The following is a 16,670-nucleotide window of genomic DNA, read 5'->3' on the forward strand; positions in this document are numbered from 1 at the left end:
GAGGTGGGTGCTGCAGGACTGCAAGAAGTAATCATTGCATAGATCAAATGGATTGCAGGAGTTCGTGGGAGGCTGGGAAGTCAGGAAATTTTTTTGGATGGAGTTGGTAGAGGGAAGCTGGAACATTGCAACATGGGAAGCTGCATTTGGAATCAGGCCACCATCCTCTGGAGATCTCTGCTGAAGTTGCATCTGCATTTGCATAAGTTTTGGCATGAGAAATCAATGCACATGAAGTAGCTATTTTATGCTTTCCCTTTCTAGATGATTAATTAAAGTGGCTGAAGGATTGATTTGGCTACAAGCTGTCTCCTGAGGTTTCTGACTGTAGTATTTTTGTTTTGTGGAATAGACCAAGGTCTATCTCTTCAGTCACAGTGATTATGCTTTTGGCTCTCCTGCTCTGTGAGGGTCTGGCCACTGAGTCAGTGGCAAAGTCCTGTTTGGCTTCCCTGGGCCAGAATCAGAACTGCAGTTTTGTCTATACAGTGTGGTATATTTATCATTGCAAGAGCAAACATTTAATATTAAGGTTGTGATGAAGGGTCACCAAGTTTATTTGGCATATGAAGGTTGTGGTATTTCAGTCATTTGCCTCTGAAAGATTTTGCTGGCTGCTGTGAGAGACTTTTTGTTCCTTCCCCTTGGGTTTGTACTCTTTCCTCTGTGAAGTCCTGGGCATGTTAGGATGCATGTGTGACCTTTGTGTGGCAGAACTGCAGTGCAACTGTTGTTCCTAAGAACAGCAGGATATTGTCTTCTACCTGTGCTCTTACAGCTCTTCTGCCAGGAGAGTGAGACCTTCTGCCCCAGTTTGAAACTGGAAATCTGTCCTTTCGCCAGTGGTGCCAGGACTCATGTAAACTGGACATGGCTTCTTGGTGTATGGGTTAACACACCCTGTCCCAAGCTCTGTCCTGCTGAGCTCTTCTCTTTTTCAAAGCATTTTACAAAACAAAATAAAGTAAGGGAGGAGTGAAATCCTGTGGTCTGCTCCTCAGAGAGTCCTGGTTTTGCTGGTGATTTGTATTTCAGTCTTAAAACATCAGTTGTGATTATGGGATTGCTGGGCTTTTTGTTCTCAGTCAGGACGACTTAGACTGTCAGGACACAGATGAATTCCAAGGCTCTATGGCAAAGCCAACAATAATAATGAGGAAGTGAACATGGCTGTGAGCTATTCTGGGATCACTTCATATGGGCCTAGGGATGCTCATTCCTTACAGTGCAGATGGTGCTTTGGGAGAAATATGGTCTGAGTTCTTCTCCTGTATGTCTGAAATATCAGAGTGTCCAGAGGCATCCCCAAGTGGTACATAATGGAGCCCAGGGAGTTAGGTGTTAGTAGAGACCTTTTTTTGGAATCAGGTCAGTCTATCCCTGCTCTGGGAGATGGCACAGACAAGAGCAGATGGTTTGGGGAGTGTGGACCAAAATTCCCAAAGGTCACCAGCTGCTGTAGTCCATATCTTCTCTTCAGGCTTCCCACTGAGCATTTCCATCCATCTTCCTGGCCTTGGGAAGGTGCTGAACTGAAATGCTGCTGCTTTGCCCAGCAGTTGTGCTCCAAAGTCTCAGACAGCAGGATGTTTGAAGATGTTTCTTATTAGAGATCTACAGATGAAATTGCCAGGTGTTGCAAATAGATCTGTTAGTTTTCCGTAGTTTAGGACAAATACCAGAAATGCACTTTGCCAACACTCAGAAAAATGTTGGTGTATTCTTGTTTTCCTGAACTAGGCAGGGACTTCAATGCTTCAAGGTGTCCAGTCGGTGACACACCCAGCCCCTGTCACATGCTTTGGCAAACGGGGTCTCCATTGTTGGGATAACATTTGGCCCAAATGTCTCAGCTTTCTTATGTGCTCCAGAGAGCCTGGGGAATTTTAAACTTTAAATATTGCCGTGTTTTCTGCTAAAAAGGACAGGTTCCAAGGAGTATTCCTGGTATTTGCAGTAGAAATCAAAACAGTTTGTGATTACTTGATTTGGGAGCCCAATCACTGTTTGGCAGCAGCCCCTAAGGAAGTCCTGACTGCTTGGAAGTCCTGAAATGTTATCCTTGTTGCAGAGTTCCTCAGCTCCAAATGGACAGAACTGTCCACCATGCTCATAAATTTGGAGTTTTATGCAGTATTTTGTATATTTTGGGCCAGACAAGATGTTGAACTTGATTCAATACCCCAAGGGAAGACAATGCAAGGTTTGTGGAGTTCCCAGTACCCAGGATTGCTGAGACACGTTTTAGACTTCCATCCAGAAATCAGAGAACAGACATAACAGTTTTCTTAGAAGGATCCCAAACTTCTTTACATAGGGGTAAACATGTAAGTATTCCCGTTTCAGTGGTGTGAAGAGCAGAAGATACGAATGCTGTGACTAAATATAAATTCAGAAATAATTGAGTTGAATTTTGTTTCCTGTCTTACACAGCAGGACCTGATGCCCTCTCCAAACCGGTTTTTAAAAGCTACTTTTTAAAATTAGCTTTAGCCATTGTAGCTTCTATGCATTTCTGGTCTTGAAAGGAGCCATCAATTGTTTTTGTTTGAAGACATTGAATATGAACTTGTTCCTGCAGAGCTTTGTGCTGTAATTTATCAACAAGGCGCTGTGGCACAGACGTCAAATGAATACCAGATTTCAAATTATGATAAGCAATTGTGTCATCTCTGTGAATAGACATCAGTCTCTGCTGAGAAATCATCAATAATTCATTTTAAAAAATAAATGAGCACAGGGCCATTTGGATAGGTCTTTGCAAACAACCAGTCCTGTGTTCTGTCATAATTGCTTTGAATTGAAACCCAAAGGATGCTTATTTCTCAAAGAGAAACACATGATCATGCCCAAGTCAAAAAATGTGTGCCCTCAAGATCTAATGACCATTTACCTTCGGGGAGAATGGAGGAGATTGGAGTGTCACCTGCCAGAGGTGTGCTGGGTTTGTCTGTGGCTCAGTGGGCAACATGCAGAGCTCTCCCAGAGCATTTTATTGTTAATATTCCAGTCATTAACATCTTCCCCACTTCCTTTACCCTCTACCTACACCAAACCCTAAGATTATTATTTCCAATCTTAAAATACAACTCTCAGAATAATTTGTGTTTCTTTACTATGAGGAGGGGGAGGATGCTGCTGGTGTAAAAATTTCTTGAGCTTCCCTGCTGTAGGAGGCTTTTCATTTGACAGTTGGCATCCTGCTCGAGTCCATTTCTCTCCCAAATTGTAGGTTGTTACATTCCAATAAGCACACAGCATCTGTTCTCTGTAGAACATGATGTTGCAAGATGCTGATCATTTATCTAAGTGGGCTATTTTCAATTGAATCAGAGATGTACATGCAGCCTAACAGCAATCATTCCCCCCTGTCTGTAATTGCCCATTATAGGAAGAGAAATTTATAAATAGTTATAAAAGTCAGGATTTAGAGGCTCTGCTTCAAGACCTAGGGCTAGCCAGTCTTAGCTTATCTTAGCATAATCTCAAAAATAAAAATTCTCTGCTCTACTTTGGAGAGCATGAAATAATTTCTGTTTACACAGTTTTTTCAATTACTTTGATGCTGTGATATAAAGGTCACTGATTGCCTCTAGTCATCACATGGCTTTTTCACTAATTGTGCACTCACGTCATTTTGTTCTGTGGGATCTTTTGCTTCTTGATCCAGTTTCATTGCCCAGATGTTCATTTCATACAGTTATAACTTTATACAAAGGGCATCCTCTGTTCCAACAAACACATTGTGGTCGTTGTTCCCAGCTGGGAACCTTGTGCACAGCAGCTCACCTGCTTCCACCATCAGCCCACCGACCTTTGGGCTGATTTAATTTGAAATCAGTCACTGGGAATAAGGAGGAGAAGTTATGCAAAAATATTTCCTGGTCCCTAGTCTTTGACTGACTAAGGCTATGCTGTAGGATAAAGAGGCAATAAGAAGTGGGAAAGCTCTTTCATCCTGACCCTTTTGGTGGGTAGTGGGATGGAAAAGCACATCAGCAGCTTGAAAGTTTTGCTCTTGTGTCTTGGAATGTGTAAATGGAGACCTAAACATCTCCAAGAAGTCACTCTATTGCCCATTCCCTTCTCTATTGCCCACTCCCTATAAAAGCCACCCAAAAAGGTTTCATGTCAGGGCAGAGAGGTCCCTGCTGGTCCCCATGGGGTGACTCTCAGGTAACCAGAGGCCCCAGGGCCTGGGGATTTCCCAGCTCACAGATTTCCTCAGGGTCGGATCACAAGGTTATCCCATAGCCCATTTGCTGTTTGTGGAGCCACGTGGACATCACACAGACCAGCTGTTTGGTTTAACTTAACCTTTAGAGCAGTCATGGGAGCTTAGTTCATGAGCAGAATAAATTACATGGAAGGCTTCAAGAGAGGATTGTCCATCTGAATGCACTGGCTGCTGCTGAAAGGTCTGGGGAAGATGAGCAGTGGAAAATTGGACAGGGATTGAGCAGTCTATCATGCAAGAAGGGTATAACTTGGCAACATACATCTGTGAAGGTTTTTAAATCTCTGCCTTGGCCAGAAGTGACCTTCCAAATGACAGGGATCTGGTCATCTTGAGCCCAAACGTTCCTAGAAAGACGACCCTACACAACTGTGCTGGCTGCTGGCAGGGCCAGCAGTGCTGGCAAAGTGCACTGTGCTCTAACGGCCAGGCTGAGGTGGGAGAGGAGCTCCAGCCCAGGGCAGGCAGAGGAGGAGGCCTGGAGAGACGCTGGCACCAGGCAGTGATTTTTAACATCTCTCATTCTCAGCTGTAAGGCTGCTGGGCAAAACCTGCACAAGGTGGGATGGCGGCTTAACGTGCTGGTGTGATTTGCTGTGGGCTCTTGTAGCTCCCCAGAAGGGCCAGAATGTCCAGGACATCCACTGCACCCTTCCTGTGCAAACCTTGGGATGGGGAGCTGCAGGTGCCAGTGTCTGCTCTGCTCAGCCTGGCAGGGAGGAAAGCAAGGGAGTGAGATGGAGAAAACCAGGGGTCCTGTCTGGTTCTTGCTGCCGTCAGTAGATGGATAGATAGGAAGGTGAAGGGTTTTGTTTTCTGAATATAGAGGTGAAGGGTTTTGTTTTCTGAACACGATGTTTCCTGTGACTGCTCCTGCTGAAATCACTGAGCACAGACAGGCCCTTCTCCACACTGCAGCAACTGCAGCACCATAATTCTCCATTTCCCTCTCCTGAGGCTACAGATCCCTTGGCACAGCTGTAAATTCCCTGTACAGTCCACACCATGGCTTTCACTGAAAATTGCTGGGAAAACAGCTCTTCTGGAGCCTTATTCCATTTTTTTTTTTTGCTTCTTCTATGCATCTCCCCATTTTTCCCTACATCCAAGCAGCCACCTGCATTCAGTATCAGACACGTGGAATCCCATGAACATCCCTTCCAGACCATAATAGTTTGATGGAAATATGGCCAAGTGCCCAAACCCCTCTGCCCTTCCCACAGTCCCCTCCAGCAGCATGACCTGGGAGGCCTCCGGTGCAGGATTTATGTCTTGATCTGTGGCAGTGACTGACAGCAGCAGCAAGGAGCTCTCTGGGGCAGAGGACAGGGAGGGAGGGTGGGGAACGGTGTCTCCTGGGAAGAGCTCCAGTCTGCTCCAGGGAATGTGCTAATTTTCACTCCTTTATAGTCCTTTATCTCAGCCCTTCGACCTTGAGCTCAGAGGCATTATCAGCCTCAGCCAGAAAGGCAGCCTGGAGTTAACCATTGAAATGCTGAATGTTTCTTATCCAAAGTCCTGAAGGTAAAAGCACAATGAATGCAGCTTATTTCAATAGTGCAGCACATCAGGGGACTGTTCAGGTTTGGTGAGAACCTGTTCATGATATTAGGAAAAAGATTTTTTTCATATATGATTCTGTGAGCAGTTTTCAAAGTTTGATGTCCCTTCAGAATTCCCTGGGCATGTAGAGGCCTCCTGTAAGCCTGTGCTGTGTGCATGGCTGCACACTGTGTATGAACCCGATTTTCTTCATCACCTTTTCATTCTTATTGTACCCAATTACTGATATCTAGAACACAGGCAGAAAATTACTGGTCTCGTGTTTTCTGTGGGTCCCTACTATCATGGGAACACATTTCCAACTTCATAAAGTATTATACAAACTCATATCATAAAAGAAAATCACTTCCTGGAGCAGTCTAGATGAATGTATTTATTGCCAGTTCTGGTGCTGACTTCTCTGTGTGACTCTGGGTTTGTCATTTAACTGACAACCTGTAAGTTTTTGTGTTTGCAGAATGAGCTGGGAATATTTTCATGGGTCATCGTGGCTACTAATGAGTTAGGAATGTGCTTCTGTGCATGTGTCTCTTGTTTGGCAAGATCAGCTTCTCTTCTGTACCTGACAAATATGATGCAAGAAGAATATTTCCTTTTCCTTACTGAGAGTGAGTGGTCTCTCTGTAACCAGCAGTAACTGGGTAGAAGCAGAATTTTTGGTAGAATATTCCTGCTTAATCAGTTCAGTGTTGATGGAGTTAATTTGCTCATGCCTTCAGATTGTTTTGTTTCCAGGGATTCTAAACCGTTGCCTCCAGCTGTTCATTTCCATTGACGAGGATGATCTTTATCTGTCTAAACTAGTTAAAACCTGCTCCACTACCCAGCAGCCTTTTTGGAGACAGCCCAATAAAGCTGAGTGCAGTGGCTATGACACCAAAGCCTCCTGGACATCATAAATTCCAAGCCCTACTTTTTTTTCCTGACCTCTCACTGTTGGAGCACCCTTCCTGTTTTAATGGGACTCTTCACTTCCTCCATTTAACCCCTGTCCAAAAAGGGGAATGATATTTGCACTGTAAGTGATCAGTGTAAGAATCCCTGTTAGACTAATTTACTTCTTTAATATTATCAGATCAAGCCTTGACAGACCTCGAAGGTATCATTCAAACAACTGAAGCACTGTTAGACTTGCACTTGGACTCTGCTCAGTGTGTGTTGCTTGGGATTTTTAGGTGAATCATATTTTAAAATGTGCTCAGTTTGAGGCTTGTTGTGACATGCTGAGACTTGTCATACCTTCAGGGTCACCAGGGCCACTTCCTCCTCAGACAGGAGATGTGTGTGAGCAGATGAGATGCAGGTTTGTTAAGCTGATGAGACAGCCACCAGATGTACCAGGGCATCTTTCCAATGGTGAAATTCAGGTGGCTGGTGTACATCAGGCAGAGATGCTGTTTGTACCAGAGGGAATTGCCAACACCACAAAACTTTCTGTTGCTGTAGAACTGCTAAAGGGACCAGAGCTCCAATGTGTTCCCTGGGGTGGGAACTCCTTCCCTTGTATTGGGGTTTCTAATTCACATTATTTGGGCCTGAGCTGAACAGGAACACAAAACACAACAGGGAAAAGCTAATGGTCAGTTTGGACATCAGGCTCTTCCTTCCACTCCAACTACTGTTAACAGCAGTGGGAAAATTTGTGGCCAGAAGATCTCTGGTGAAGACCCAGGCTGAGCTTTATTTTGGAATGTGCCAAGGAGACATTTTCCGGTTGTTTTGTTGCAGATGTTACCGTCCCTGCAGTCTGGAGAGTGAGCAAGGTCTGAGCAGTGTTGGGATGTAGCTCCTGTTCTCTGCTGCAAACAGCTGGATCAGTTCAGTTCCAGGCCCCTGTGTCTGTGGGAGAATGCTGTGTAGTCATTTTGCTGCTGAACCACCTCACAGCAATTATCAGACTTCCAGAGGAGGAAGAAAGGTCTGAGAAAAAGACCAGTTTAACATGTCATTACTGGGCTTTAGCAGCTGTGTGTTATCCTATTGTTACTAATAACCTTTGCAACTCTGTGAGCAATGTTTTCTTGGCATCATTCAAACATAATGACTGGGGGGTCACATTCAGCTCTCAGTTGTGTAAATATGGAATGTTCTCTTGGCTGTCTGGTGCTATTTTGCATTTGGCTCATGCTCCCTGGCCCTAGAATCCTGCAATCCAAAATACCCAGGCAGGGAGTTCAGTCACAGTATGCTCTGCATACCAGCTGGGTATGCAAAGCAAAAAATAAACACATGAACAACTACTATCAAATCCAAGCCATATAATTACAACTCTGCTGTCCTCTGGTTGTGGTTAATGGATTATTCCTGAATAAATGAGAGCAGGAGTTTGCTTGGTACTTTCCCAATGTAGTTCACTGTTAGATTACAACTGGGAAGTCTTTCAGAAAAATGTGTTTTTAAAGGAGTTTTAAATTTGATTGGGATGAATCAAGAAAAAGAATTTACAAAATAGATGTTGATTGAAGTGAAGCAGTCACAAAGTCTGCCTTAATGGTAAGAGGAAAGGGAGACTGGCAAATCCATGAGGAGGGTGTTGGAACTGCTGTTTCCAGGCTTGTAAGACTTTTAGGTAAGGTTCATTGGTTTTGTATGGTAAATAAAGTTATCTTGATTTCATTCTGTGATTAAGAGGATCTCTTTTTCCAGCATGGTCTTTACAAAGTTCTCAGCAGTGGAGTGACTGATTGCTCTTCTCATTTTCAGGGATCTTCCGGATAATCCTGCTGTGGAATGGGACACACAGCTCCTCGCTACCCTTGTCCTAAAGCACATAGAAGCCAAGAACATCAACCTGGTAATGTGACACTTTGTGCAGCATAGGCAATTGCCACACTGCTTCTCAGTGAGTGTTCTGGGCTTTCCCTTTCCCTGTGGAAGCTTTCTTTGGAGTCTCTAAGGTTAGGATGTATCTTCTCCCTGGGGAGCTTTGCTTCTCAGTGAGAAATGAACAGTGGAGGAATTTTGCTTTTCTAACTCTTCAAATGGTTTCTATATTTTAAAGTCTGTGGTGATGGAGGGAGCCCATCTAGGGTTTAGACTTAGGTCTAGGCTTACATTTGAAGCCCATTGGCAGATGTGTGTTAGAGAGTTCGATTAGCAGGGTTATAGGTCAGGATTGAAGAATATTAAACTGGGGAGATTTCCTGGCACTGGTATAGTTTGGGGTTTTTTTCCCACAGAACAGGAATAAGGGCCTAAGCATGGAAAAGGTTGTGTTCTGTTCTTCTCTGTTGAACCCTGCTTTGATCAGGCATGGCACTGTCACACACTGATTAGCAGCAAAATCACAAAACTCTCAAAGCCTTTCAGCACTTCACAAAACGAGAAAACACATCTCCTGTAGCATGAAAGCCCCACGAGCACAAAACCAGCATCATGCATCCAACTTTGTATTGATTCTGAGGCTAATTTTGCATGAAATTCATTGCTGTGCACAGAGACAAATGCAGTTTTCCTGGACTCCTTTTGTGCCTTTTGGCCCCGTGAATAGATAGGTTTTAATCTAATCTGAAAGCTCCAAACACAGGAGGATTTGTATTGCATGTTTGTGGCTCTCAGGGGCACTGGGACAAGTGCACCAAAATCCCAGAAGAAATTCTGAAAACACCAGAACTCCTCTGGATGGTTAGGAAGAATTAGATCTTTGCCTCAGGGAAAATTAAACTCCAGCTGTTTGTGCTGGGGGAGGTTGGAGTCAGCCACTAAGAGAGCTGAGCTGAGCAGTGAAATGTGGGATTTGCAGAGCGGGAAACATTCCCAGGCATGGTGCTGTGGCCCTGTGAGGATGGGAGCTCCCTGCATTCCCATCAGCTCTTCCCTGAGCAGCACCAAGGACAAATCACTGCAGCAGGACACAGCAGCAGTACCAAGGGAACTGGAGCAGCTTCTCAGGGCTGCTGGAAATGTTCATTCTTTGAAGTGTCCCAAGCAATCACACAGGTCTCAGGTGTTTGCTGTAATACCATTCATTGCCAACAACAGCAAAAGAAGCACCTAATTGCCTTTGTTAAACATCCTGCAATTTAAAACTTCAGAGCTTGCTATCTGTGACATCTCTGCTGTCCTAAACCAACGGCCTTGTCTGGAAAGGTAGACTGAGTCCATTTTTCATTAATGTTGAAATCGATAGAATTGGCTGAACATGTTAAAAGAGCCTTGAAAAAACCAAAAACTAACAGGGTTTCAGACCAACTCAGTGGAGTCAACATGACTGGAAGATGTGTGTTATTTTAGCTCTCCCAGTGGGAAAACTTTCCCCAGTTCTCCCAGTAGTTACAGCATCAACAGTGTTATCTTTATTTACAGAACATGTTGTGTATCATCTGGCAGTGGAGCAAGGGCTGCAATTCCAGCATGTCTGAAAGGAAGGATTGCAAGGCAATGAGTCCCACCATGTTCTGCATTGTTTGCTTCTATTGCATGGTTACTCATTTGCTCAATTGCCCTGGAAGTCCAGGAGTAGCTCAATTTTTTTGGGACCTACAGGGACATATTTCATCCAAGCTCTACATTAAATAGTGCAGACACAGAAATTAATGGTTGGTGTACTCAAAGCCAAAACGAATTTATAGACTTTTTGGAAATTATTTCCTGCTTGCTGGATTTACAAGCAAAAGCCAGTGTTGAAGGGAGAGGCAGCCAAGGCTACTCTGTCTTGATCCAGATTAGAAAGTGTTTGGTGTGCAAAAAGAGAAGTTAGATAGTATTGTGGGAGCCCCAGGCAGGCTCTTGTTGCTCCTAAATCAGACACAAAAGACATCTCCAAACTCAGAAGAGGCTCAAAGGGAGTTTGAATCTCACTGGCCTCTGTGAGTGTAAGGAGTGATGCTCGGGGAAAGGCAGTGAGAAATGGGGTTGTGTGGTGTGGCATTTTAAGGGATGGCCCTTGTTAAAAAGCAGAGACCTTTGTGTCCCCACAGCAGATGTGTGCTGAGTTTGAAGCACTGCATGACACCAGAGGGAGGAGGGACACCTTCAGCTTTGAGGGCTGGTGTGGAGAGGGACCATGGACTCCAGACCTCTCAGGAGTTTTCTCTTCTGCTGGTAATTGAGTAATTTCCTCTGTGCTCTCCCCTCTCCGGAAGGAATTTCTGGACCTGTTTGTCTTGGCTGCTGCTCTGGCTTCCACCAGTGAAAGCTCCATTTCCTGAATACCAAGGTCACCCAGAAGAAAAACCAGCAACAGCAGCAGCTCCCATTTCAGAACAGGTGTGGGGAGGGAACTCCCTCTTGCCCTAAAGAGTTCATTGAGCAATAATTTCCACATGAAGTATATTTACTATTACAGCCTTTCTCTCCCAGAACTGGCTAAGCCTGTTTTTAATCCAGACACTTTCAAGATGTTCAGGTTTTCTCATCCTGGCCTGATTGTTTGCTTGATTTCATCATCAGCCTGGTTCAGGTTAGGAGTTAAAAGCCAGCACAGCAGGAGCTGCACTGTGTGGAAGGAGCAAATGCTCCCGTGTGAAAATACCTTCAGCATGTGAGAAAGAAATTCAAATTCCTTATCAATGAAATGAATCCCTGAAGCCAGAGGGATTGATTTACATGTGATTGCTGCCTGCTTTAAGTCATGAACAGCACAGTGGTGCTTTGGAATCAGAGCCCTGTTAGACACATATATGGATATTTAGATGATATATGATATATTTAGGGTGAGACATCCCTGCTGTCCCAGAGCCAGATGTGTGCTGAGAGGGATCAGATAAAGGGAATGCCACCGTGGCCAAGTCACTGTGCAGATACCTTGGGAATTGTACTTAAAAATGCCTTTATTTGAGGAGACAGGCAATTCAGGTGTAAATGTCCTAACAGTAAATTGGACAACAGCAATTGAAAATGAGCTCTGTGTAGTCTCTTCAGCTGGTTCAGATGTTACATAAGCTCAGCAGCTTCTATTTCAAAACTGATGTGGAGAAGAAAAGCCTCCAAAGGTGTTTCTGAACAGATGATTCCCATGTCAAGAATATTTCCTAACCCAGCCTTGTGCTCCCACAGTTGGCCTGAGCCAGTTTTGTGAAAACAATGATTAGTTTATTTAGTCTGCTCACTGTAGTCTCTTATCTCAGTCTTCTGGTTTGTTCTCTTGTAACCTCCACAGAAGGAAAAATGTGTGTTTTGGCTTGCCTGGGGTTTTTAGCTTGATTTCCTTAGGAAACAGGAATAATGCAATTGTATTTATATGTATGTGCATATGCATGTTTCAAAAGACTTCAGAGCCCATTGGCTAATTTCAACCACATTTGACAGCAGGGTACTACTCTTAAAAATGTTCTGTTTGTACAGGTTACATGAAAACCAGGGACCAGGCAGAAGAGACAAACCCTCTCTCTCTCCCCATTTATTAAAAAGGTTTAGTGCAAGTCCAGCCCTTATCAGACTCACACTGTTATTCACCTGAATAGGAATTTATTCTGCCTGCAGTGAGTGGGGTATGTTGTCATCTTAGGAAAGTGCCACTCTAGGTAGGAGTGACTTCAGAGCATGCTTTTTCTTATCTGCAAAGTACAGGGTGCTGTGTTCATTCCCTGTGCTGAATTTCATAATTTCCCAGATGAGCTCTTCCAAAAGCTGATATCCATAGGGAGGGCTCAGCACCCTGCAGAGCTCTCAGGCAGTGCTGATGGAAAAGTGGCAAGTCTAACTGTGGACTTGTCCAGGGTGGGTGGGTTTATAAGCAGGCTTGTCTGAAGTTTGTGGGATTTTAAATATTTTTTATCATTGCCTTTGTGTTTCCTCTCCCTCTTTACTCAATATCCTGTGTCTAAGAGAGCCTCTCCTGATGGAGGGTGGAGGAGCAAGTTGCGAGACGGGCAAGGTGGCTTTTGATCTTCCCTTGATCTCTAACCCAGTGCTCCAGGCCCTGCATATAAAACAGATTTTGAGATGGGAGGTGCAGTGAGTGAGCAAGGCTGTAGCATTTCCTTCCCTGAAGAGAGAACAAGCTGGCAAGGAAGCAAATGTTGCCTGTAACGTGGGAGTTGATGATTTCTTCCTGGTCCCAGGGAAGGGAACTGGGGAGAGCTCTGCTGCTGGGCCTCTCCCAGAGCAAACACTGAGCTTTGCACTGTGCAGGGACTGTCACCTTCACCACCTGGAAAGAGGATAGGTACACATTCCCTGTCCACTCTGTACTCTGTGCTGCCAGTTTGGCTGCTTGGTTGGAAGTGGGAGCCTTTAAGTGCCCAATGCACAACCCCACAGAGTGAGTGAGTCCCCAGGGTGATTCTTCACCCCTGACACATTGTTGGTGGGTGTGAGGGCAGGGAGCCAGGGCTGTTCTGTGCTCTGGACAGTGACTGGTCAGTGCTGTGTTCACCCTTTACTTCTGCATTTTGGAGTTCCCATTTCTCCCTGCAAAGAATCAATTAATACTCTGATCTCATTCAGCGAAAAGTCTGATTTGATTGCACAGAAGTGCAGTCAGCTGATTATTTAAAAAGGTTTGTTCTCCTATCAGATTATTTTATCACTGTGTTATTCTGTAGTGAAGCCTCATCACAACCAGGACAGTCGTACATGCTTGTGTGGCTCTTGTTGCAGCAATGTCCTGATTCACAGCACAGCAAGCTCTAGCTTCACCCTGTCATCCACAGGCACTGTAGGATGCTCTCACATCCAGGAGAGAGTGATTCATAGAGCTGGACCTCTCGGGTCAGGAACACATTTGCAACAGATCACTTTGGAAGTGACCTTTTGCCCTAGTAATAAGTAACAAGTGCATCCTGCCAGTGGGGACACGATCTTTGTCATCTCTCTGTTGTTCAAGCTGTTAGACTGTGTAGTCATCTAGTTCCAGAGTGGCTTGTTTGTTTAGTTGTGTTTCTGTGGCATGAGGAGTTCACACACAAGGCCTCATTGTGCAACTCATAAACAACTCATTAGACACAGCGAGCTGGGGCAGTGCTGTGTGAGATGTCAAACTTGGGGACTGCACAGGCTCCTCCTCCTTGTCCTAAATGCTTCTTGTTGTGTGGTTTTCTTGCAGGTGGTGACGTTTGATGCGGGAGGAGTGAGTGGCCATGCCAACCACATCTCTCTTTACACTGCTGTAAGGTACAGTGTCTGCACACCTCTCTGGGTGTCTCCCATGGGTGCTACAGGGTGAACGTGGTGCTGGTGTGCAGGCAGAACCAAAGGCAGTGTTGACTTCACTGCTCCAGCTGAGTGCCAGGCTGTGAGACACCACACTGTCTGGAGAAACTGCCACAGCTCTGGAAATAATCTACTGCATCTTTTAGTGTTCCATCAGCTGGTACTTTGTCAGTTCTCCCTTTCACTGGGCCCTCTTTGCTCTTGCTGTCCTTGATCCCACTAAAATATGCCACAGATCACTTTGTACTTCTGCTTTGAGGAGAGTTTGTGAATAGCTGGTGCCTGAGCTAGTGCCAGTTGGGTTTTGGAAAGTTCTGCACCACTGTTCCAGAGGATGTTGCCATCTTGCCCAGGTATCTGAATTTACCTCCCTGACCCAAGGACTTTGCTCTTTCACTAGAGCTTGCCCCTATTTTCCACTCCTAGGAAAAGTGAATTAGTTCCTTCACCATTTTATTCTGTACCTTATGGGACCCTCTGTCTCCATGCTGTGATGTGGTGAGATTGCTAGACAAAAATCCCTCTACTAAAATCACTCAAATTTTGCTGGTAAGACAGCCACTGGATTTTACTTTAACCCTCTGCTCATTCAGACCTTACTGTGCCCTAGAGAGATCTCCTCCAGAGCTGCCCCTGCCTTTCCCAGGCATGAGAAGAACTCTTTGCAAGTATAGCTTGTATTTATAGCACCCATTTGTTTTCTGAATCATCCGTGCAATTCAAATAAACAAATTCTTCTGGCTCTCCTTGCTTACAACATCACAGTGATTCGCCTTTCTCACTTGCCTAGAGAAAGCTGCAGTGCCACAGAACCCATACTGGGACCTCCAGCTCCTCTGGGGAGATGCTGAGAGCTTTGATGGCTGGAATTCAGAGTTAGAGGGGATCGTGGCTTTTCCCAGCAACTTCTGAAACAGCCTAACAGAGGAGAGGGGGTGGAGTGAAAGCAAACAGTGTCTTTGTTTGGGCTGAGTGGGGAGGTGGTTCCAGGCACAGTTGTTTGAGGAGTGAGCAGAGGTTGAGCAGAGGCTGATGACTGAGGGGCAGAGGTTGATGACCAGTGCTCACACCATTGGCACAGAGGGACTAGAGAGCTTCCAGCTGCCTGGACCTCTGTTTGCTCAGTCAATTGCTAAATGACCTACAAAGAGGAATGAAAGGCAGGTTGTTAGGTGTCCTCCTACATCTTGAAGAGATCATGGGAAAATAAGCTAGCAGCTGAGTTATGTAAGAGAAATGTAAGGAAAACTGTTGATTTTGATCCCAGTGTTACTGTTGTCTAACTCTCTGCCTGTGCAGAAATCACTTTCCCACCTTCATGCCTTAGCTTTCCCGTGTGTGCAGAGGGGTTTTAACCCTCTCCTTGTCCCAGAGCATCTTAGCAGGAAATGCTCATTGTCTACAATTCCCTTGAACTCAGAGCTTTGCATTGTCTGGGCTGATGAGATCCGTGCTGATAGGGACACCAGAGCACGAGCAATTCTCATTAACTAAGGGCTGGTTTGTGTCTTGTCTCCCTTCCAGTCCTGAATCAGCAGAATTAATCATGGTAGCCCCATCATCTGCATGTGGCAGGAGTGACACTGTGGCTGCTGAAAGGTTAAGTTTATTTTTAGTGGCTCGCTTGCCCTCATTATTTTTCAGTTTGTGTTATGGAGGAAGTAGAGCGTGACTGTATCACTCCTGACTGTCAGTGCCCTGATGAGTTCTCACATGTTGGCCAGTACAGGCAGCACTGGGAGCATAAACTGAGGCTTCTCCTGTCCCCCTGTGCCAGCAGAGCTCTGCAGAGCAGCAGTGGCTGCCCCTGGGGCCCCAGTGCTACAAGGCAAGAGAAAGGCAAACGACCTCTCCCTTCCAGGTATCATCTGCAATGTATTTATTAGCCATCTTTAAACAAGTCCTGCAGGGTTCTGCCTTCACTGTGAAAAGTGGGAGGAAGGATGGAGCAGAGGGCTGGTGTAGTGATCCTCAGCTCTTTTGGATGCTCTCTCTCTGGGAGACAAGCTTGTGCCCACTTCCCATGAGATTACTTTCTGCCAGAGCAGGGATAGAACAGGCTGACCCCTTCCACAACTCCTTGCTGCAGGAGGTACAAATTATTGAACAGCTTCAAGGAATAAAACCGTTCAGGAAGTGGTCATAGCTAAGCAGATGCTCAGTATTGTCTGCTAAGGGCATAAATATTCTTTCCAGTGTCTGGAACAGAGGTTATGTTCAAAGGAGCAGGAGCTACTCAGAAGAAATGAGCTCTTTCCCTTGCAGCAGCCTTCTTCCTGACAGCTTGCAGGAGTCCAGCTGCTGCTGTGTGCCTGCCTGGCCTTCAGATCTGGGAGGAACTGGGAAATGCCAAGGTTCGAGGGTGGATTTGTTCTTCTGCAAGGGAAAAATAAGAAAAAACAGGATGGGAGAGGAACACAAATTGCTATTTGATTTCTCTCTCCCCTGGGAGTATTTCAGTTCTGGCTTCCAGACGGACAAAAAACCCAACCCAAATCCAAGAAAAACCCACTGCAGCAAAGCAGGGAGAACTGGAAGCAATCTTCTGTAGCTTGATTTGGCAACATCATTCTCCCTTATCCTCCAAAACAGGAGCTTTCCCTGTGGCCAAGGGAGGTTGGATCCTTTCCACTCATCCACAAGGTAGAGCAGATCTTGAGTGACATCCAGGTCACTTTATTCCCCCCTCAGCATTAGCCAGTCACTAGGCTTGGTGGTAATGAGCTTGGTAAATATTGTGTACAAGAATATTGGAGACCCTCTCTTTCCTGCACTC

General features: G+C 45.2%; 1 protein-coding gene across 1 annotated transcript in view; it reads left to right on the plus strand.

Moving 5' to 3' along the window:
- Window positions 1-16,670, plus strand: part of PIGL (phosphatidylinositol glycan anchor biosynthesis class L) — a 50,748-nt gene that overhangs the window by 23,970 nt on the left and 10,108 nt on the right. The window contains exons 3-4 of the mRNA XM_085078790.1: window positions 8,504-8,594; window positions 13,788-13,855. Coding sequence (XP_084934916.1) covers window positions 8,504-8,594; window positions 13,788-13,855 — 159 coding nt within the window. The remainder of the gene's footprint in view (window positions 1-8,503; window positions 8,595-13,787; window positions 13,856-16,670) is intronic.

The sequence above is a fragment of the Lichenostomus cassidix genome, chromosome 19 (assembly GCF_008360975.1).
Source record: "Lichenostomus cassidix isolate B80296 chromosome 19, HeHo_3.0, whole genome shotgun sequence".
In the NCBI taxonomy this organism is placed as follows: Eukaryota; Metazoa; Chordata; class Aves; order Passeriformes; family Meliphagidae; genus Lichenostomus; species Lichenostomus cassidix.